The following is a 21826-nucleotide window of genomic DNA, read 5'->3' as shown; positions in this document are numbered from 1 at the left end:
TGGTTATCCTGGGACATTTAAGTGAACAAAACATAAGAACAGAGGAAAAATAATACCTCAAAGGCTGGAGGCAGGACTGCCACGCGGTCAGAGGCACCCTGCAAGCAAAGGGCCAGCTGTGTTCCAAGAACCTTTATTTGGTCACACTGAAATCTGATTTCAATATAATTCTCAAATGTCACAAAATAGTCTTTCCCCACCCGCCTCCAACCATTTAAAAATGTAAAAACCATTCTTAGTTCTTAGGCCTGTTACAAGGTAAACGGGGACATGAAGATTCTGAAGGTGATTCAAGCACACATGGATTGTGAGCAGCACCAAGCCCACGTGGTCAGGAGCCCTGCCGACCGGCCAGGAAGCAAAACCAGGAGGCTGTCAGATCAGAAGCAGCTGCTGCATTGGCGAAGCCTCCTTGGCTGTCTGTGATTACATTTCTCAGACCTGCATGCATTTACAGACTGACTCCAGCTCAGGTTTTGTGGAGGTCCCAGGCCAGCGTCCTCAGGCTGATCACCAGGCTTCACAGACGTGGGCACAGGCCTGCATTTGGCCCACGGGGCACACAGTGGGCCAGCCCCAACAGGACCATGTTGATTCCGAGTCCAGGTGCTAGAGTGTGTTTAAGGCTGGGTCCTTGGGCCCTTTTTGGCTGGCCTGCAAGTGCTGTCAGGAAAGACAAGCATCCTGTGGTGCAGACCCTGGAGTCCAGAGGCCCTGCACCCCTTTGCACGTCATTACCAGGAAGTGGCCAGGAGGACTCCCTTGTGGGGAGGGCCCATCCGATGACAAACCACTTTCTTAGCACCAGCAGAGGGTGGGGGTGTGGCATGTCCACCCAGGACCTTGATCTTGTCCCACTGTTAGGTGGCTCAAAAGGCCTAAGATATGGCCCACTTAGAGGTGCCCACCTTGCCAGGCTCTGAAGGCAGTGACCACCTGGTTCAGCACAGCAGCTGAGGTGGGGACGTAACCTCTGGTGTCTGTAGAGGTCCCTGCCGTCTTGCACTGACTTGCAGACACAAGTTGTGGGTGAAGCGGGGGGTTACAGCTGCTGCAGATGCACACTGCATGGTGCCCCACCCAGGGCAGGAGCACACCGAAGTTGCAGGTGGGGCAATCCTGTCCCAAGACAGCGCTGCGACCTACACACCTTGTGCCAGGGAAGCAGCCAATCAGGCTGAGCTGCTGGGGGGTTGAGTCCCGTCTACTTGCTGAGAACATCCTGGACTCTGCTGTCCCAACCTCTCCAGGCACCTGGAACGGCTGGCACTTGTTCTCGGAGAGAAAACCACAGGCTGCTTCTGGGCTACATCACACAAGGTGAACCTGGGCTTAACACAACCCGTGTGATGTGACCCACCAAGTCCTGTTGCAATAAACCCTCAAGTGACCTCAGGGTCACCTGTTGGACACGAGAGACATGGCCCCTCCATGGAAGACAGCCCTTTGCCCTGTGATTATCGTCAGTGGTGCCAAAGATTGCCAGGTCTCGGGGTGGTCCTGGGTAGCAGCTGGTGACACTCCTCATCCTGAGTCCCCCTGCACAGCCCAGGGCCCTGGGCCATGCGGGAACTACCGCTGCATGTCAGCCTCATCCTGCAGCTCGCAGGCCTTGAGCTGCTCCAGGAGCCGCTCTGCAGCCCAGCCTGTCAGTCAACCAGAGCAGCGATGTTCCCTGCACGTTCCTTCCGCTGGTGACAAGATGGCCACATACTCTGACCACTTGACCCAAGCCGGGCTGTGCTGGCAGAGAAAACCTGAGCAGGAGGTGATGCCAGCAGAGTGGGCTTGCTCACTGGCACCCATGGGCCCTCTGCCCTGGGACCTGTGGGGCCCGTTGAGGCCACACCCCCATGCTGATCCTGGTGAGCAGGCGTCTCCAGCACCCATCGGCCTATGCAAAGGCACCAGCTCACGCGTCTGCCTGCAGACCTTCCAGTTCTGGTGGTCCGTGTGGCTGGTGTTTTGAGGGTACGCCTCTGGTGGCGTCCTCGGGGCTGCTCTTTCATTCTTGTAACCACTGTTAAGACAATGCTCGGGGAGGCCACTGGGTTTTGGACTTACGGCAGGCCAGGGACACTGTCCCCAGGCCTGGGTGCTGCTCCTGGCGTGCCTGCATGGACCCAGCACCTCCCCAAAGAGAAGGGCTGCTCTGCGAGGCATATCCGCTGAGGAGAGCAGAAGGGGAGCCCAGGCACCCCCCCAGCAGCCCTGCACAAACACATCCTTGCTGCATAAGCCAGTCTGGTACCTGGGGCCTAAGGAAGGCGTCCTGGGTGACTTCTTCCACCCCCTCAGCCGGTGGGGCTGCCAGGGCTCGTCTCACGCCTCGTCCGCAAGGTCCAGGGTCATCCCTCTGAGAGCTCAAATGCTACACGTGTCACCCTGATGGAGACACGAGCTTTATTGGAGGAGATAAGGTCAAACGTGCCAGCAGAAACATACACCACGTAGGAATCTCAGCACTCCCTAAGAGAGCAATTCTGAATCTTCCCCAGTTTTCTAGATCTTCAGTGTAAAAGATCCCATGTCAAATAAATTAAGGCTGTAGGTTTATTCACATTTATACACATTTGTAAAGGTAAGTGGTCTAGCCCATGTGAATTTTCTGATGCTGAGTAAGCCTTGAGCTCCTATTAAAAGCTTTGTCACATTCATTACATTTGTAAGGTTTCTCTCCAGTGTGAATTCTCTGGTGGATAATGAGATGCGACCGCCACCTGAATATTTTCTCACATTCATTACATTTGTGAAGTTTCTTTACAGTATTAACTCTCCTACGACTCGTGTGGGTGGAAGCCTCCAGGGTGCTCCCGTACTCACGGTACCACTGGGCACGAGTGTGGATCCTCTGGTGCTCGATCAGGTATGAGCTCCGGCTGAAGGCCTTCCCGCACTCGCTGCATCCATAGGGCTTCACCCCGGCATGGATAATCTGGTGCTGGAAAAGGGTGGAATTCTGGCTGAAGGCCTTCCCACACTCACTGCACTTATATGGCCTCTCGCCCGTGTGCACCCTCTGGTGTATTGTGAGCTGTGTGCTCATGCTGAAGGCTTTTCCACATTCGAGGCACTCGTAGGGCTTCTCCCCCTTATGAATCCTCTGATGGTAAATGAGGCTCGAGCTCTGGCTAAAGGCCTTCCCGCAGTCACTGCACTCGTACGGCTTCTCCCCGGTATGAATTCTCTGATGCTGAATGAGGTGTGAGCCCTGGACAAAGCCCTTCCCACACTCATCGCACTTAAACGGTTTTTCTCCAGTGTGAGTTCTCTGGTGGCGAATAAGTCGTGAACTGCAACCAAAGGCTTTTGAACACTTGTTGCATTTATAAGGTTTCTCTCCAGTGTGTGTCAGTTGATGCTGACTCAGGCGGGAGACCCACCGGAAAGCCTTCCCACACTCGTCACACTTAAATGGCTTCTCAGGAACATGCATCCTCTGACGTGCACCCAGGCTGGGACTCTCCGGGGTTCTCGGGAGCTCAAGCTTCTCTGCAGCGTGCATCCGCTGGTGCTGAGCTAGGGTTGAGCTCTGGCTGAAGGCCTTGCCGCACTCCCGGCACGGGTAGGGCCGCTCTCCCGTGTGGGTCCTCTGGTGCCTGGCCAGCTGAGACTGCTGGCTGAAGGCCTTCCCGCACTCCCGGCAGCCATAGGGCCTCTCTCCCGTGTGGACCCTCTGATGATGGATGAGGCTGGAGCTCTGCCCAAAGGCTTTTCCACATTCTTCACACCTGTAGGGCTTCTCCCCAGTGTGAATCCTTTGATGCTGAATAAGTTTTGAGCTCAGGCGAAAGGCCTTCCCACAGTCGGTGCACTTAAACGGCTTCTCTCCAGTGTGGATCCTCTGATGCTGAGTAAGCTGTGAGCACAACCTGAAGACCTTCCCACACTCCCTACACTCATATGGTTTCTCTCCAGGAAAGGTACTCAGAGGTCTCCCCTGGAAGCAATCGGATAACTGTTTTTGGCACTCTTGGCATCTGTTGGGTTTCTGCTGGGTATTCACTTCCTGGTGTAGAGCAGCATCTGAAGGAGATCGCAGACTCCTGCCACATACATCGCACCTTCCGAAGGACCACTGACTTTGATCAGGCTGACAACCCAGGCGGCCACTGCTTCCCCACTCACCATGACCCTGGAACTCGTCCTCGGTGAAGGCCTTCCTGGGACCCATGGTCCCCATGTTCAAGAAGTTTTTATGGAAGAGGGAGGTTGGCTGTCTCTGTGAACAGACTTCAGGATCTGAGGTGTTTCCAAAGCCAGGACTCTGAGGAAAGTTCTGGGGCAAGGTTTTGACCATGACCCCCCCGGATTCTGATTTAAAACTGTCCATGTCCTGCTCACCATCAGTCCCAACTGTAGAATCTGAAATGAACAGGAAGCAAATTGCTGCTAATCCCCTGTGCTCAGAGAAAGGAGACTGGGGGTTGGGGGTGCATACCACCCCTGGGACTGAGCCCCCTCCCAGGACAGGCTGTACTGAGCATTTGGAAAGATGCAATGAGAAGTCAATGCCTTTTGACAGTGGTCAAAATCTGGTTCTGTTCATGCTTAATGCATTCATTCAGTTACTATATACCTGGAAGACTCCAAAGAGCCACTCTCCTACATGGAGAAAAGGTCATCTCACAGGGAATGAGTATGAGGAAAAACCCACAAAGAGGCAAAGTGAGCCCAAAAGGGTGGAGGATAAGAGGCAGGGTTAGGGTGCCTGTGAGAGGAAGTAGAGTAAGGAGGAAAGAGGGGCTGAAAACTGAACAGAGGGATGTTATGTACTGAGAAAAATGAGGCACAAGAGCTGCCAAGGGGCGCATGGGTGAGTCCGAGAGAGGTGGGCCTCAGCTGTCCACCGGGCAGGGTTCTCTCCAGCCGCTGCCAGTCCTGCCCTCTGACTCACACTGCTGCGTCCATCCCTTGCTGCCCTGCCCCTCAGCTTCCAGGTGGCCACAGTGACTACACTGGGCTACGCTGACGCCTCCTTCCTGGGGGTTTCCAGAGGGCCCACCTCCCTGCTTGCCCTCCACATGGAGGGATGGAGGGATGTGGCCACCAGCCAAGGAATACCTGGGGCCACCAGAAACTGGAATAGGCAGGGAGGATCCTCCCCTACAGGTTTCAGAGGGACACAACACTGCTTGTGACTTGATCCTGGACATGTGGTCCCCACAACTAAGGAACAGTACATCTCGGCTGTGGTAAGCCTCCAGTCTATGTGCTTTGTTACAGCAGCTTCAGGACACCAACACAGCCCTGGAACTTCATCTGAGAGGCTGGGTCACCCAGACCCCATGAAACTCTGGAGGGAGCATGGCAGTGGCAGGTGAACAGCTGCTCAGAGTCACACGTGTGCCTTTGCTTAATATGAATATTAGTAAAATTCAAACTAACAAAATGTGGTTCAAAAACAAACTGTCTTGCTATAATGCACAGGAGTTCTATGCCCTTGCTTTTCTGTAGTTTAGTCTCTCCTGAGGCTGCCCCATGACTGGCCTACGCCTCTAGGCCCACCCCACAGCATACCCAGCCAGCTCAGCAAAGCTGCATGGATAGCCTCTGGGGTCCCCCTCCAGCTTCCCACCTGAGCCCTTGCCGGGCATGAGGACCCTGAATCCCTCCTGTGCCCAGAAGCCTCACCTGTCCGGGTGGTCCTGGCTTCCTCTCTCCCCTCTGCTCCTTGCAGGTCAAGGACCCATGGATCCTGCCCCTGTTCTAGCCGGGAGATCAGCTCAGGCTTGAAGACCAGGAATCCTGCTGTGGGGGCAGCAGAGGAGGAGACGGTATCATTGTGGCTGGGAGTGCAGCTCGGGGCTCAGTTCTCCCTGGTCCCCAGGAGTGAAGGGTTGGGGGCTACTGGAGCATAGGGGCCTCCTGTCCAGACCTGCTGCCTCCTGAGGCTGGACAGAGAGGAGCGAGTGGACTCCCTGTCTGGCCCTGCTGCAGATGGAGACAGGGCCAGGATCGCCAGGGAGTCCTGTCACCCAAGTCTGCAGAACACAGGCCAGCTATCCCCCACGGGGAGAGAAGCAGGCACAGCCAGCACTTCCCTCAGTCCCTTCAGGGATGCTCCAAGAGGTACGGTTGCTTAAGAAACAATACAACAACAAATCAACCAACAAAATGGATTTTAAATCAGAAGGTGTGAAGCCCAATCATCAGCCAGCAGCCCCAGTCTCAAGTCCTCACACAGAGCCCAGGGCCTCAGCAGAGGGCTGGAGACCGGCAGGCACCCCCTGGCACCTGCCTTCTGGGGCCAGTAGCCCCCATGCTGTGGGGCAGCCATGTGAAGTGCTCCCAGCCCACCCAAGGGCCAGTCAAGCCCTCTGGCTAGAGCACTCCTCAGGTGTTCAGCCATGGGGTGGAGAAGGCAGCAGGCAGAGAAGGTCAAAGGCTCAGGTGACAGCAGGACCCCACACTCGACAGGAAATAGGTTCCCGCCAAGCACACGTGTGCGGCTCACAGAGAAACGTCCCTGGGCAGCCAGAAAGGGGGTCAGGCAAAGGCCATGAAACACCACCACAGCCTGCACCTGACCCAAGTGCAGCTGGACACAACAGCAACCACAATGGGTGGCTCAAAACTACGACTATCCAGAAACTATGTGATGAGTGAGAAAGTGGCAACTGTATTTACTGTGAGTTACAATTCGTAGGATGCAGCTGAAGTGATATTTACGCATAAAATTTCATGTTTTTAAATACACCAACTAGAAACAAGAATGGTAAACACAGAACAGGTAAATACTAAGCTCAAGAAACAGTAAGAAATCTGATTGAGTAGCTGTTCAAGCTATTTCAAGTTTGGATTCTATTTCTATTCACTCAGGCAGAAAGTCCACCTACACTGTGAGCACAGCCAAAAGGTATGAAGGAAAGAAACAACACAGCAGACCCAATAAATTAAAAGGGAAGAAGGAAGAAAGGCGGAAAGACTCAGTGACGGAGCGCCCTGCCCCTCCTGCCCCCCAAAACCCACAAGCTGGGTCTCTGAAAGATGAAACAACAGTCTCATGGCAGTCAGTATCAATCACGGTCAACACAGTGAAAAAATGCTGCAAAAATAAATAAGGGAAACAAATACAAACATAACAGACATTAAAAATGAAGAGTGTTCTGAATAAGTACACACTAGAAAAATTGAAAATCTGAGTAGCTGTTTAAGCCATTTCAAGTTTGGATTGTATTTCTACCCACTCAGGCAGAAAGTCCACCTACCCTGTGAGCACTGAATCACATGACGTATGCAAACCTGGGAGCCTGCTTGGCTCACCAAGACTCCTCCTGGGGTCAGCTTCTGACCCACAAGGACTCACAGTCCCAAGCCCCTGCCTAGCTCATGAGGGCTCGAACACATGGCCTCCAGATCTGCAGCCTCTAGCAGAGGCCAAAATAGGTGGGTGCTGACCGATGATGGAAGGGCTAGGGGTGTCCAAATAAAGCCTCACCTAGTCCAGCCACACTGCTGTGGTTCTCAAGCATCACCTCCTTGTAGAGAGCCCTCTGGCCAGGGTCCAGACACTGCCATTCCTCCCGCGAGAAGTGCACGGCCACATCACCAAATGTCACAGCCTCCTGAAAGGACACACACCAGTCTCCTGGCTGTCTCAAGCACACAGACCACAAGGTTGAGTGAGACAGTCACCAGGCCCCTTTGGTTTTAAAATCGAGGGGAGGAAGGAATTCCCTGGCTGTCTTGTGGTCAGGACTCTGCTCCCACTGTAGGGGGCACAGGCTCAATCCCTGGTCAGGAAAGTAAGATCCTGCAAGCTGTGCAGTGTAGCCAAAATATAAAATAAAATCAAGGGGAGGGACAGTATGGAGGAGAGGGAGGGACCCAGGTCATGGGGATCTACAACCCTCCCCCAAGAGCCTCAGGCAGGCCCAATCTGAGCAGGGTTTGCTCACTACCTTGGACACACCCGAGACTGGCAAGGGGTCAGCAAGAGGCCGAGGGTCTAGGTCCAGGCCCATTGGGCACGGTGGGTGCCCAGAGGAGCAGGTAGGGGCCTCACAAGACAAGGGAGGGAACAGGGGAAGTCAGACTCCTACCATGAGGCTCGGTGGGTGGGAATCCACGTGTCCTGGCTGAGAGACCTGTTGGCGGTTACCAAAGAGTCAGAGGTCACGATCCTGGAGGCCCCAACCTCTCACTTCCAGACTAATCGAGGGGGCACCACGTCCTCCAATCTTTTACTTCCAACTCCAAGTGTTCTCTGGCAGGGACTTGTGGTGGGGCCAAAATGGCTGTAGCACTACAGTATCTGCCCTCCGAAGCTTCATTCGTCTTTCAGAGAGTGTGACATGGAAGAATTACTCCACAAACATGTAATGGGTAGTTGCCATGTGTACCACGTGCTTGGCTAGGCAATAGGGATGTGGTAGTGAATAGCGCACTCTATTCTCTACCTCCTTGGAGCAGCCTAGTGGGGTAAAGAGTTAACTGACCATGCAAACAAACCAAAATTACAACTGTGATGACAGCACAAGTACAAGGGACTCAGAAAGCATTTAAACTAGGAAACTCTGACTTAGTCTGATGGGTCACTTCCCCAGGTGCTAACTCGGTGCTAATCGGGGTGGGGAGGGAACTCGTAGGCAGCAGGAACAGAGTGTGCAAGGGCCAGAGGCAAGAAGGACCCTCCGAGGCAGGAAGGACTAGGGCTGAATGAGCCAGTAGGGCAAGATCTCAGGCAGCAAGATGAGTCATGGTGTGACGGGCGGCTGGAGTAGACAGGAACCAGAAGGATGGACTGCAGGGAAAAGAGGAGGGGACACCTGACTACACCCCAACCCTTGTACAAAAACCTGACCCCTCTCCGGGCATCCCCCTGGGAGGTCAGATAGAGAAGTAGACTTCCTAGGGGAGAGTCTGACTCCAAAAGCGGCTTGAGGGAAGAAGCTTTAGGCCATGAGCTGATTCAGACTGCAGTGACCACTGTCAAGCGGTTCCCCACCTGGGCCTGGCCAGCAGCAGGCATGTGCCTCCCGGTGCTGGATCCTGGGTCCCTGTAGAGAAGTACAGGCTCTAAGTAGCAGCCAGAATTAAGAGAAAATACACAGCCTACGATCGCAAGACATAGCCCTTTTGGCCACCTTCATGAAGTCTAGGTCTTGAAGGAGCAGTGAGAAAGGGTAAAAGAGTGCCCCCGAGGGAGATGATGGGTATGCAGGCTGGAGCATCCCTAGACTCGAAGGGGAGGTTACGAGGCTGCCGCGAGGCCGGATCTGTGGGATGACCCCTCCCGCTTCTTCCCGGCCAAGACGGACAAGGCTCGACCACCGCCCTACCCGGCGCAGACGGGCTCTCAGAGCCGCCCGCTCCACCAGCGCTTCCCAGCGGAGAGGCCGGGGGAGCGCGGAGCCCGCCTCATCGGAGGCGGGAGGACGAGGGGGCCGGTAGGAGACCTCTTAGACCAAGCGGGGGAGGAGAACTTGGGCCGCCCCGACGCTAATCTACGCCCTCAGCACCGACTCACCCTCCTGGGGCCAGCCGGAGACTCTAGCAGCGCGACGACGCCGGAAACGGGCCTCGGTCGCTCGCGACCGCTCGCCCCGCAGACTTCCGGTTGCTCTGGGCGGTTCGGAGGCTCAGCCGACTCGGTGGTTCCCAGCCAGTCCCCAACCTAGGAAGCCGGAGACGGGGCGGGGCCAGGTAGCTTGGGAACCGACAGAGCCCGGAGCGGGCGGGGCAGAATCCGGTAAAAGGCGGGGTCACAGTTCAAGGAGAGCGGGGCTGGGGCCGGGGGAAAGCGAGGGCTCGAGCTCGCTGCTGTGTGGCTTGGAGGCGGGGAGTAGACCCGGACGAAACCGGAGGATAGCGACCTGAGGGTCGCCCGGGCCGGCCCCGCGCACCTCTGGTCACAGTCTGGGCCGCTGGACCCCGCATTGGGTTCTGTGTGCGGGCTGCTGCCGGGCAGAACGCGCCTGCTGGGCCTGTTCCAGGCTCCAGGACTACAGAGACGCCGCTGCCCCAGCTGTGCCCAGTGGAGTACGGGGGCGAGCGGCCAGATGGGGTGCAAAGGAGCCCTGTGGAGAGAGTAGGTGTTCCTGTCCTTGGTGTGGAGATGTCTCGGGCCACGGGCACCGCAGAGTGTGGAGGGGCACCGACAGCCCAGAGATGAGGCTGTGAGGGCTGCAGAAAGGGTGAGGACCACCAGAAGGAGAGGCCCAGGGCAGACGTCAACCTGGACGTCTGGCTGGCGTCCCTGGCTGCGTCGCGGGGCTCGAGGCAGCGGGACAACCTAGGACCCACCGAGAGACTTGAGGTGGTGGGCCCTCAGGCGAAGGGCGGCGCGCCCGGGTGTCAGGTCAAGGCTGCTCCTCGCCGTGCCCTCTCCCAACCCAGCTTTGTCTGGCTCCTGGGGCAGCTTGTTCTGGGTGTTCTCCCATACCCACGCCGTCCTGTGTGTAAGGGGAGGGCACCCCAACTTCTTTGGGATTCAGCAGGAGCCTCCCCTTCGGCAGCCCAGCTCCCTCAGCTTTGGGGAGGATGCTGCGCGTGTATTCCGAGGCCACAGCTTCCCGTGTGGTCCGGGCCCTTGGAACTTCTCACGCTGGACAGCCCTGGAGCGGCAAGGTTGAGGGGAGGGCCCTGACACCAGCCTCATTGATGATCCAAACCCTGGGGTCCCTGGCAAAGCCCTGGTGAATGGGCGCAAGCCCAAGGAAGGAGGTGGACAGAGTCAGTTCCTGGACGGACTCCTAGGGGAGGTGGAAGGGAAAACCTAGAATGCTCAGAGGAACCAGCTCTTTTCCCTGGGTGCCTGCGGGGTGTAGTCTGGGTCTCCCACCCCACGCCTCCAGATGTTGAACAATTCTCAGCTCTCCCATCGCCACATCCTCCCTCATAACTCTGAAAGCATCTGTGCAAAAGATGAATAGATGAAGAAATGGGGAATGGGAAAGGACTGGGTGTATACCTGCTTCTTAACCCTAACCCCTAGCCAAGTACTCAGGCACCCTGAGCTCACTGGTGTCCTGACCTACTGGGTCCCCCTTCTGCTGGAGTGTCATCACACTGCACCATCTTGAGCCAGGAGGTCTTGGCAAACCTGGGCCCCAGCCTAGCCCCTCAAGGAGGGGAGTACTCCTACTCAAGATCAGGGGAGCACTTCTACTCAACGTGAGGCTGACCCAGGGAGCAAGAAGGGGAGCCAGGGCTGACACTGGGATCTTCAGACTGATGACAGAACCACCTCAGCTGCCACAAGAGTCTGGCCCAGAGTGTCCACCCAGCAGACACCTGGGCAGTGTGGGAGGTGTGGGGACCAGGGTTCTGAGGGTGCTACCTGGATGCAGGGTGAAGGAGACTGTGTCTGTCCACTGCAGGCCATTCCAGGGCCTCCACACCTGCATTCCATAATCCTCACTGAGCCTTAGACCCACTGAGCAAACAGACTGTTAACAGCCAGGGGCCTGCATGGTCCCCAAATGGTCACAGTGCCTCTTCTCTGGGCAAACCCAAATCACTTTGTGGCTATTTCCAGCCTGGGATTAGGATTCTGAGCTGTAAGTGTTCCCAGGGGAAAAGCCATGCTTGAAAGTTATTTTCGAGGACTTCCCTGTTGGTGCAGTGGATGGGAGGGGACACAGGTTTGATCCCTGGTCTGGGAGGATTCCACATGCCTCAGAACAACTAAGCCTGTGTGCCACAGTCACTGAACCTGGGGTACAAGAACTGTTGAAGCCCACATGCCTAGAGAGTGCTTGCTGCAACTAAAGAAAGCCCACGCAAAAGCAACGAAGACCCAGCACAGCCAAAAATCAATCGATAAATAATTAAATTATCTTTGAGAATTCCCTGGCAATCCAGTCATTAGTTCTCCACATTGTCACTGCTGAGCGCACAGATTCACTTCCTGATTGGGGAATTCAGATCCCACAAAATGTGTGGACAGATATGTATATATATTTTTAAAGAGATGTGTTTCCAAGGCCACTTTCTGTAGTCTAGTAGATGGCACAGGGAAATAACACTTTCAGTGAAGTGGGACAGAGCTGCTGAAGGCTGTCACTATCCCCGAACACTCAGGAATCTCCTGGTGAGTTAAAATGTATGTGGATTCTGTTTTAATCAGGGATGGTAAGATGTCAGAAAAAGCAAAAGCGTTCCAGAAAAACATCTATTTCTGCTTTATTGACTATGTGGATCACAATAAACTGTGGAAAATTCTGAAAGAGATGGGAATACCAGACCACCCAACCTGCCTCTTGAGAAACCTGTATGCAGGTCAGGAAGCAATGGTTAGAACTGGACATGGAACAACAGACTGTTTCCAAATAGGAAAAGGAGTATGTCAAGGCTGTATATTGTCACCCTGCTTATTTAACTTATATGCAGAGGACATCATGAGAAACGCTGGGCTGGATGAAGCACAAGCTGGAATCAAGATTGCTGGGAGAAATATCAATAACCTCAGATATGCAGATGACACCACCCTTATGGCAGAAAGTTAAGAAGAACTAAAGAGCCTCTTGATGAAAGTGAAAGTGGAGAGTGAAAAAGTTGGCTTAAAGCTCAACATTCAGAAAACTAAGATCATGGCATCCGGTCCCATCACATCATGGCAAATAGATGGGGAAACAGTGGAAACAGTGTCAGACTTTATTTTTCTGGGCTCCCAAATCACTGCAGATGGTGACTGCAGCCATGAAATTAAAAGACGCTTACTCCTTGGAAGGAAAGTTATGACCAACCTAGACAGCATATTAAAAAGCAGAGACATCACTTTGTCAACAAAGGTCTGTCTAGTCAAGGCTATGGTTCCATACATACAGTGGTCATGTATGGACGTGAGAGTTGGGCCATAAAGAAAGCTGAGCGCCAAAGAATGGATGCTTTTGAACTGTGGTGTTGGAGAAGACTCTTGAGAGTCCCTTGGACTGCAAGGAGATCCAACCAGTCCATCCTAAAGGAGATCAGTCCTGGGTGTTCATTGGAAGGACTGATGTTGAAGCTGAAACTCCAATACTTTGGCCATCTGATGCGAAGAGTTGACTCATTTGAAAAGACCCTCATGCTGGGAAAGACTGAGGGTGGGTGGAGAAGGGGACGGCAGAAGATGAGATGGTTGGATGGCATCACCAACTCAATGGACATGAGTTTGGGTAAACTCCAGGAGTTGGTGATGGACAGGGAGGCCTGGCGTGCTGCGGTTCATGGGGTCGCAAGGAGTCGGACACGACTGAGTGACTGAACTGAACTGAACCCTGCATATAAGTTAAATAAGCAAGGTGACAATATACAGCCTTGATGTACTCCTTTCCCAACTTTGAACCAGTCTGTTGTTCCACATCCAGTTCTAACTTTTGCTTCTTGACCTGCATACAAGTTTCTCAGGAGACAAGTAAGGTGGTCTGGTATTCCTATGTCTTGAAGAATTTTTCACAGTTTGTTGTGATCCACACAGTCGAAGGCTTTAGTCAATGAAGCAGAAGTAGATGGTTTTCTGGAATTCTCTTGCTTTTTCTCTGATCCAGTGGATGTTGGCAGTTTGATCTGTGGTTCCTCGCCTTTTCTAAATCCAGCTTGAACATCTGGAAGTTCTCGGTTCATGTACTGTTGAGGCCTAGCTTGGAGAATTTTGAGCATTACTTTGCTAGCGTGTGAGATGAGTGCAATTGTGCAGTAGTTTGAACATTCTTTGGCTTTGCCTCTCTTTGGGATTGGAATGAAAATTGACCTTTTCCAGTACTGTGGCCACTGCTGAGTTTTCCAAATTTGCAGGCATATTGAGTGCAGCACTTTCGCAGCATCATCTTTTAGGATTTGAAATAGCTCAAGTGGAATTCCATCACCTCTACTAGCATTGTTCATAGTGACGCTTCCTAAGGCCCACTTGACTTTGCACTCCAAGATGTCTGGCTTTAGGTGAATGATCACACCATCATGGTTATCTGGGTCATGAATATCTTTTTTGTATAGTTCTGTGTATTCTTGCACCTCTTCTTAATATCATCTGCTTCTGTTAGGTCCATACCATTTCTGTCCTTTATTGTGTCCATCTTTGCATGAAATGTTCCCTTCATATCTCTAATTGATGAGATCTCTAATCTTTCCAATTCTATTGTTTTCCTCTGTTTCTTTGCGTTGATCACTTAGGAAGGCTTTCTTATCTCTCCTGGTGTTTGGGGTCTTTGTTTCCATTTGGCCAATTATTTTGTTTCTTTCTTCACATCTGACTGTCCTTGGATCCTCCCCAATATGTGTGCACAACTTTTTCCTAAGATGAATCCCAAGGCAGAGGCCTGTGGGTGCATGTCCACACTTGTAATGGGGTGGGGCTCCCTTGCTTTTCGACACCCATGAAGCCTTCCTGTGCAAGTGCAGACAGAGAAGTCTTCCTTAACCTCAGGAGTGGTCATCTCATTGCTTTAACAGAGCTCAGTTTTTGCCACTAGCTTTGTCCTTGAAGTGTCAGGGTGAGAACAAAGCTTGAATTTTACTCCAGTTGACAAACACCAGGTGTCCAGCCCAGGGGCCCATCTCCTAACCCTAACCCTAACCCTAATACCACCAAAAGTGAAAGTGAAAATCATGCAGTCATGTCTGACTCTTTGTAACCCCATGGACTATATAGTCCATGAAGTTCTCCAGGCCAGAATACTGGTATGGATAGCCTTTCCCTTCTCCAGGGGATCTTTCCATCCCAGGGATTGAACCCAGGTCTCCCACATTACAGGTGGATTCTTTACCACCTGAGCCACAAGGGAAGCCCAATACCGCTAAACTGCATACTTATAAATGACTAAGATGGCAAATATTATGTGTATTTTACCATGCTTTAAAAAGTTGGAAAAAAAATGTCAGGGCTAAAAATGCACTTTGGGAAAAGGGTACCTCTTTAAGTACATTCTTAGCTTATTAGTGACAAGACCACATTTTGCAAGTACTTCAGAGATTTGCTAATAGGCAATGGCACTCCACTCCAGTATTCTTGCCTGGAAAATCCCATGGACAGAGGAGCCTGGTGGGCTGCAGTCCATGGGGTTGCTAAGAGTTGGACACAACTGAGCGACTTCACTTTCACTTTAATATATTTATATATATATATATATATTTGGCTGGGCCAGGTCTTAGTTGCAGTATGTGGGATCTAGTTCCCTGACCTGGGATCGAACGCAGGCCCCTGCATTGGGAGCAGACAGTCTTAGCCCTTGGATCATCAGGGAAGTCATTAATATTTTTTCAAAATCAGAAGAAAATCCCCATTATGCTTATGTTAATGAGCATCAATTAACTCAAAGTGAAAGTATAAAGGCTCTATTGTGAGTGTTTGCTGGACAACTCCAGAATATTCAGTTTTTCTGTAGAACAACAAATTAGGAGAGTGGATGAGACAGTTTCCAGATATACAACACAGAGCACGTGGGCAGACACAGGAAAGGGTGGAGTGAACAGAAGAGCTATTTGTCCACGGAAAGGGACAAGTAAGTTAAGAAGGCCCCATACACAACCCCTAAACGTCCAAGAGGCCCCCAGGAGGCCCCCAAATGCAGATAAAATCACAGCGGCTGGACTGGCCTGCAGTGTGGGGCCAGATGATCACTGAGTGGTGTGTGTGTGTCAGGGTGGTGGTGGTGGTGGTGGGGCTCTGCTGGGGGGTTGCAGGAGCTCTGAAGCCAGAGAGCCCACTACCTGACACAGCTCAGAGGCAACGGCCTGTCTGCACCTCAGGCCAGCATTCATCACTGTAGGTGGGTCTTTCAGAGAATGTTTTTTAATTTTTCTTCTAATATTTATTTATTTGGCTGCACTGGGTCTTAGTTGTGGCATGCAGGCTCTTCCATCTTCCTTGAGGCATGTGGGCTCTTTAGTTGTGCCATGAGAACTCCTAGTTCCGAGACCAGGGATTGAACCCTGCCCCCTGCAGTGGATATGTAGAGTCCCATCCACTGGACCAGGGAAGTCCCCCATGCACACTTAAAAAAAAAACCCATTTTTAGAAGTAGAATACACAAACAGGAGATAAAAACACCTTCAGCATGCACAACTCTTGTCAACAAGCTGATCCTGCCCAGCTTGAAGGCTCCCTTTGCTCCCCCTGGTCACTCTCTCAGGCCACCTCTCCCGTCTGTGCCTGAGCTTGGCCCCTCTAACTTCTACAGCCCTGGTGATTTTTGTAGGCTTACTTTATATTCTTCATGCGTATTCACTCATCTAACCCTCACAATGATCTTATGATAGGTAGTATTATTGTTCCCATCAAAGACAGCAGGAGTATAGGGTTCTGTTTGCCAAAGATGCTAGCGTGGGGAGCATAGCTGAAAAAGAAGAGGGGCATGGTTACTCGAGTTTATTCCAAATTACTCATGTGTGTAGGTGTGAGAAGAACAACTTTTAAAGGAAGTGGAACTCGGTGGTATTAGAGGGCACCCCGGCTGACCAGTGTGAGCAATGGCACTGTGTGGGGAGTGCCTCATCTGGGGACAAAGGCAGTTGGGCCCCTCCTGAAGATCTGAGATCCCCATGCCCAGGGAGGCTGTCCTCACCACCCTGAATGGTCCGGATCTGCAGAGACCTGGCTGTATATCAGGCTCAGTTGCCTCATGTGGAAGCCGACATTCAGACCAGTGAGGGGAGCTGAGGCACAGATCTCGGACTGTGGGAGGTTCGCCAGCCAGTACTACCATCTCTGCATAGATGCACCAAGCATGAGGCAGGGGTGTGCACCTTCCAAGCCCCACCATCAGCTGCCCTTCCTTGAGTCTACACATGTGCCTCAAGGTAGGCCTTAGGGAGGAGTCCACATGAGCACCACCCCTGAAACAGCAGGTCTCAGGCTTCCCTGGGCCCATGGCCCCCAGTGGGGGCTCACAGCCACCAGACACGCCCTGGCTCCTGGGCTTGCACTGCTACCTCTGTCGTACCCAGACTGTGGTGAAAGCCTGGACACAAGCCTGGAGTGGGTTTGGTCAGCCTTATTCTGGCTGCATCCACAGCTTGGGAAGCCAGTTTAGGGTCAAAGGGAGAGTGCAGGGCCGTGTGTCCCGCCCCTCCCCTCCCCCATACTCCATCCCAGGGACCCCACAGCACACAAGTCCAAGCACTGTCCCCACTTCCATCCCTCTGACCTTCTGGTCCTTTGAGGAGCTGACCTCAAAACCCCTCAACCTGCCCCAAGGAGATCCAGGTGCCCCCTCAGCTCTGGCCCTGCTGTGGGAAGTGCTGCCCCCTGGTGGGCTCTCCTTGACACGCCCAGCCGGTTGTCTCTTAACTGGGCCTCATGCACAGTCCCCTCTGCTCCCTCGTGGCTTCAGAACGTGGCCACATGGCCACTTCCTTCCCGCTCCTGTCATCTTCCGATGTCTCCCTGGCATCCACCCCTGCGAGGCCACACTGGAGCAAAAACATCACCCCGGAGTCCCGAGCACAAGCCCCTCTGCTCCGTGAGACCCCTGCCCTCCCTCTCTCCCTACCTCGCCGGGTCTCCCCCTTCAGGCCTAATCTGCACACCCAAGGTCTTGATCACTAAACTCTCCCCGTCTGCGCCTATTCTGTTATCATTCAGGGGTTCCACCTCCTCTTTTGCTAACTCCAGGGACCTTCTCTGGAAGGACTCCTCCCACTTCTCCAGGAGACCCCTCTCCGAAAGAAAGAAAGATGTATCTTGCTGGAGACTCCCTGCCGGGTAGCCTTGCCCACCCAATCCGCGGCCCCTCTGCTAGAGAGCAGCCTCGCCGCTAGACCCGCGCCGGGTCTTAGGTGCAGCGCCGGCCGGTCTAACTCAGTGCGCTTGCGTAGAAGGCCGGGAGCGCGGGAGGAGCTACGGGCGACCTCCATAGAACTACAAGTCCCGGTGTGCATTGCGGCGGCGGCGGCCCTTGGCCGGAAGGTTACGGGCTCTCGGCCCCACCCCGGAAGATAAGGCGGCTCTCTAGGGCCGTGTCCCCTCTTTGGGCCGCGCTCTGCACCAGGTAGGACGTGTTGGTGCTATCCGGAGCCATCCGGCGCCCTCCGTCGTTCTAGGCTCCGCTAGGGACCCTAGCTGACTCTGGAAAAAGCGCCGGGGGCGTACGGCTGGGGCTGGGGACACGGAGGATCCTGAGGGCGGGAGGAGGAGCCAAGGGAGCGGGGCCCCTGAAGCCCGGTGGTGGGGATGCCAGGGCCGAACGGCTGCTGACTGTGAGCTTCCTTCAGATCGCCGCCATGGGCCGCGTGATTCGTGGGCAGAGGAAGGGCGCCGGCTCCGTGTTCCGCGCACATGTGAAGCACAGAAAAGGCGCCGCGCGCCTACGCGCCGTGGATTTCGCCGAGCGACACGGATATATCAAGGGCATCGTGAAGGTTCGGGGCGTGGGCCGGGACGGGTTGGGGCGCGGGGCGCCCAGCGGGACCCCCAAGCCGCTCACGCTGCCTCGACCCGCAGGACATCATCCACGACCCGGGCCGCGGAGCGCCCCTTGCCAAAGTGGTTTTCCGGGATCCGTACCGTTTTAAGAAGCGGACAGAGCTGTTCATCGCTGCTGAGGGCATCCACACCGGCCAGTTTGTGTACTGCGGCAAGAAGGGTGAGCTCCGCGCCGAGGTGAAAGGTCTTGATGGGGAGGGACTTGCGGGGCCTGGCGGTTTACAGCTTGGGTCCAGGCAGGAACGTTAAGGCTGCAGTCTTCACTTGGGGACACCTGCTTGGCCAGGCGTCCCGGTGAGTGCTCAGAGAGCTGTGGGAGGAGGCTGGCCTTGGTTTTGGCAAGCAGTGGTGAGGACATACCACCTTTCTCTTGCAGCCCAGCTCAACATCGGCAACGTGCTCCCGGTGGGCACCATGCCTGAGGGCACCATCGTGTGTTGTCTGGAGGAGAAGCCTGGTGACCGAGGCAAGCTGGCAAGAGCCTCTGGAAACTATGCCACAGTCATCTCCCACAACCCTGAGACAAAGAAGACGCGAGTGAAGCTGCCTTCGGGCTCCAAAAAGGTCATCTCCTCTGCCAACAGAGCTGTGGTCGGTGAGTGGAAGGCAGCGGTTGTATGCTGTGGATCTCCTGTGGACAGCCCGCAGCCAGACGGGCCAGGAACCCAGCTGTCTGCTTCACTCAGGGAGCTTTTTAAGCTTGAGCACAATATGTGGTCTAATTCGGGATACTTGTTAAGTGAGTGCAAGTAGTGCCTGTTTAACTCCTGGTTGGGTGTTGAATGAGAGTGGGTTCAACGTGCTGGACTTAAAGTAAAGGCAGGCTTAGTTGCACTCTGGGATAACCTGGATTTAGGTGATCTTTGTTTTTGTGGGCCACCTAGTTAAAGCCACAAAGTGTGTTGAAATGCATGTACTCAAGTTTGTTGGCTGTTTGACAACGTCTTTGAATCCGTGTGGCAAATCCAGTCCTGCTTGGGGGAGGCTCTTGAGGGTGTGCTCACAGAATAAGCAGAACAATGGCAGAGAAGTGGTGGGCCAGGTCAGCTGTCCTCTTTGGGGTGGGGAGGAGCCTAGTGCCAGACCCTGCAAAGGGGAGGGCTTCTGAAAAGCTGTGGCTCAAGGTGGGCATTCCAGACGATGTGAGTAAAGCCCTGGTTTAGCTACCCTGTAGCTGAAGAAACTATCAGCCAACAGGCTGTGTGTGTTAGTCGCTTAGTCGTGTCTGACTCTTTGCAATCCCATGGGATTTCCTCTGTCCATGGAATTCTCCAGGCAAGAATACTGGAGTGGGTTGCCATTCCCTTTTCCAGGGCTTCTTCCCAACCCAGGGATTGAACTTGGGTATACTGCATTGCAGACAGATTCTTTACTGTCTGAGCCACTGGGGAAGCCCTAGCTGACAGGCTGTTGCAGGATTTACTGCTTGGTGATGGTTTCCAGGCATTTTTGAGGCTCCTGGGATCATGTGATCCTGAACGACACCTGGTGGTGGGGCACTGGCAAGGACACACCAGGGGACGCTCTGCCTGAGGGGAGTGTCCCCCAGCGCTGGGTGGGGTGGGTGATACATCTCCCTGAGTCTCCTGGTCTCCAACAGGTGTGGTGGCTGGAGGTGGCCGCATTGACAAGCCCATTCTGAAGGCCGGCCGTGCCTACCACAAGTATAAGGCAAAGAGGAACTGCTGGCCACGGGTGCGGGGTGTGGCCATGAACGTAAGTAGCCCGGAAGTGGACAGTGGGGTCAGTATTCAGTGTATGAGGCCTGTGAGACTGGGTGGACAAGTTCCTTCCTGGAGTGTCTCCTCTTGATGGTGGGAGATCTGTGGTTTGAGGTAGCTGATAGTTTGTAAGCACAGGCCGGGTTGAATCTGCCGGTTCCCAAGCCCTCCTGAGGTAGATGAGGGTCAGCCTCACCTCACCATCACCTCCTTCTTCCTGCAGCCTGTCGAGCATCCCTTCGGAGGTGGCAACCACCAGCACATCGGCAAACCCTCTACTATTCGCAGAGACGCCCCTGCTGGCCGGAAAGTGGGTCTCATTGCTGCCCGCCGGACAGGCCGTCTCCGGGGAACTAAGACTGTGCAGGAGAAGGAGAACTAGGGCTGTGGCTCAATAAAGCTTGTTTCTTTTCACAACTGAGCTGTGTGTTTCTGGTTTCAGAGGGAAGGGTCCCCTCTCCGAGGAGTGCCCTGTGCACCAGGGAACAGTGGAGGCTTTGGGGGGTGAGGCTGCTGGGTTGCTTCACACCTTGCCTCTTGTAAATCGCACCCACCCCCCCGCCCCCAACACATACAGCAGAGAATCCCACTCGCAAGGAATGTAACCTCCATGTCTCCTGTTTATTACCTTCAACTTGTCTTGAGGGTCTGGGTGCTACTGGGTGTGAGTGGTGCCCCTGGTGCCACAGGCTGAGGGCCAGGGTGTTCTGTCCTGCAGTGGAAGGACCAGACGGGCTTCCTTTTTTGTCATAGCTCACCTGCACCTTGTCTGGAACTTAAATGATAGACTGGTCAAAGCTGATAGGGCCATGCTGGCTTGGGCACCAATGTGGGTTGGGGGCCCATAAGTGACAGGACCACGTGCTTCCACAGGCCAGCTAGAGTGCCCTGCCCCCGGTGGATCTGCTTGTGAGCTGGTGTGAAAGCAAGAGCTGCAAGCCACTGTGGGTAACTGACCACAGGAGGGACTGGTAAGCAGACGGGTAAGGTAATGGTAAGGGCACAGTAAGGGTGGGTGGTGGGTGGCTGGCTGAGGAAGGATCCCCTCAGTAGCCTGGGTGGAGGGCACTGTCAGCCACCTTCCTAAGTGGCACACAGCAGCTGGTCATCTTGGCTGTCTTGGGATGCTGTGCGGCAGGGCCCCTCGGTAACGGTGTCACTGGTTCCAGGCGGCTCCGTGTTCTCATGGTCCATGCCTGCCGCTAGTGTGAACTTCAGTTTTGGTCTTGCCTTTCTGGGGCCCCACCTGCCCTCAGCCACCCACACCCAGACAGTGACCCTTTGTTGCTGAGACCTCTGTCATGAGAGGACTGTAAGCTTCTTCCTGGAGAAAAGGGCACTGCACATGTTTGCCAGGACATAACTTGCTTTACTGGGTAAAGCCTGGGGCTTTGTCTAGGGGGCTGGCAACAGGGAGGGTTTGCTCCAAGAGCATTAAGGCCCCATTTACAGGCATTGGTGCTGGGGGCAGAGGTTTAAAACAAGGGCTATTCTGACCAGTATGTGTGTGTTAGTCGCTCATTCATGTGTGAATCTTCACGACCCCATGGACTGTAGCCCCCCAAGCTCCTCTGTCCATGGGCTTTTCCAGGCAAGAATATGGGAGTGGGTTGCCATTCCCTTCTCCGGGGGATCTTCCCAACCCAGGGATGAAACCTGCTTTGCAGGCAGATTGTTTACTGTTTAGGCCACCAGGGAAGCATTTTCATTTTCTGAGTGATCACATGGCCCTGAAGAAGGTTGTACTTTTCTGCCTTTC

The 21826-nt window shown here is 54.0% G+C and overlaps 2 protein-coding genes across 8 annotated transcripts; one reads left to right on the top strand and one right to left on the bottom strand.

Moving 5' to 3' along the window:
- Positions 1-117: 117 nt before the first annotated feature.
- On the bottom strand, positions 118-9601 carry ZNF7 (zinc finger protein 7). Of its 7 annotated transcripts, none has more exons than XR_002182235.2 (7): positions 9473-9589; positions 8951-9002; positions 8046-8090; positions 7442-7568; positions 5635-5751; positions 909-4365; positions 118-663 (listed from the first exon to the last, which is right to left on the bottom strand). XR_002182235.2 is itself a non-coding variant. In XM_019973581.2 (7 exons), exons 2-7 carry the CDS (start codon positions 8972-8974, stop codon positions 2381-2383), a joined length of 1860 nt encoding a protein of 619 aa, XP_019829140.1. In that variant the 5' UTR covers positions 8975-9002; positions 9473-9588; the 3' UTR covers positions 118-2380. The 7 variants fall into 7 exon arrangements, 5 of the variants coding, with proteins under 5 accessions (XP_019829140.1, XP_019829139.1, XP_019829138.1 ...); XR_002182236.2 differs by having other exon boundaries at positions 1151-4365; XM_019973581.2 differs by having other exon boundaries at positions 118-2385; positions 2824-4365; positions 9473-9588.
- An 8175-nt stretch (positions 9602-17776) lies between these two features.
- RPL8 (ribosomal protein L8) lies at positions 17777-20484 on the top strand. Its single transcript, XM_019973666.2, has 6 exons — positions 17777-17912; positions 18136-18282; positions 18365-18506; positions 18723-18941; positions 19947-20062; positions 20291-20484. Exons 2-6 carry the CDS (start codon positions 18145-18147, stop codon positions 20447-20449), a joined length of 774 nt encoding a protein of 257 aa, XP_019829225.1. The 5' UTR covers positions 17777-17912; positions 18136-18144; the 3' UTR covers positions 20450-20484.
- Positions 20485-21826: the final 1342 nt, after the last annotated feature.

The sequence above is a fragment of the Bos indicus genome, chromosome 14 (assembly GCF_029378745.1).
Source record: "Bos indicus isolate NIAB-ARS_2022 breed Sahiwal x Tharparkar chromosome 14, NIAB-ARS_B.indTharparkar_mat_pri_1.0, whole genome shotgun sequence".
NCBI classification, from domain to species: Eukaryota; Metazoa; Chordata; class Mammalia; order Artiodactyla; family Bovidae; genus Bos; species Bos indicus.
Note: the sequence above shows the minus strand (reverse complement) of the source record. Positions and strands in the feature narration are given on the sequence as shown.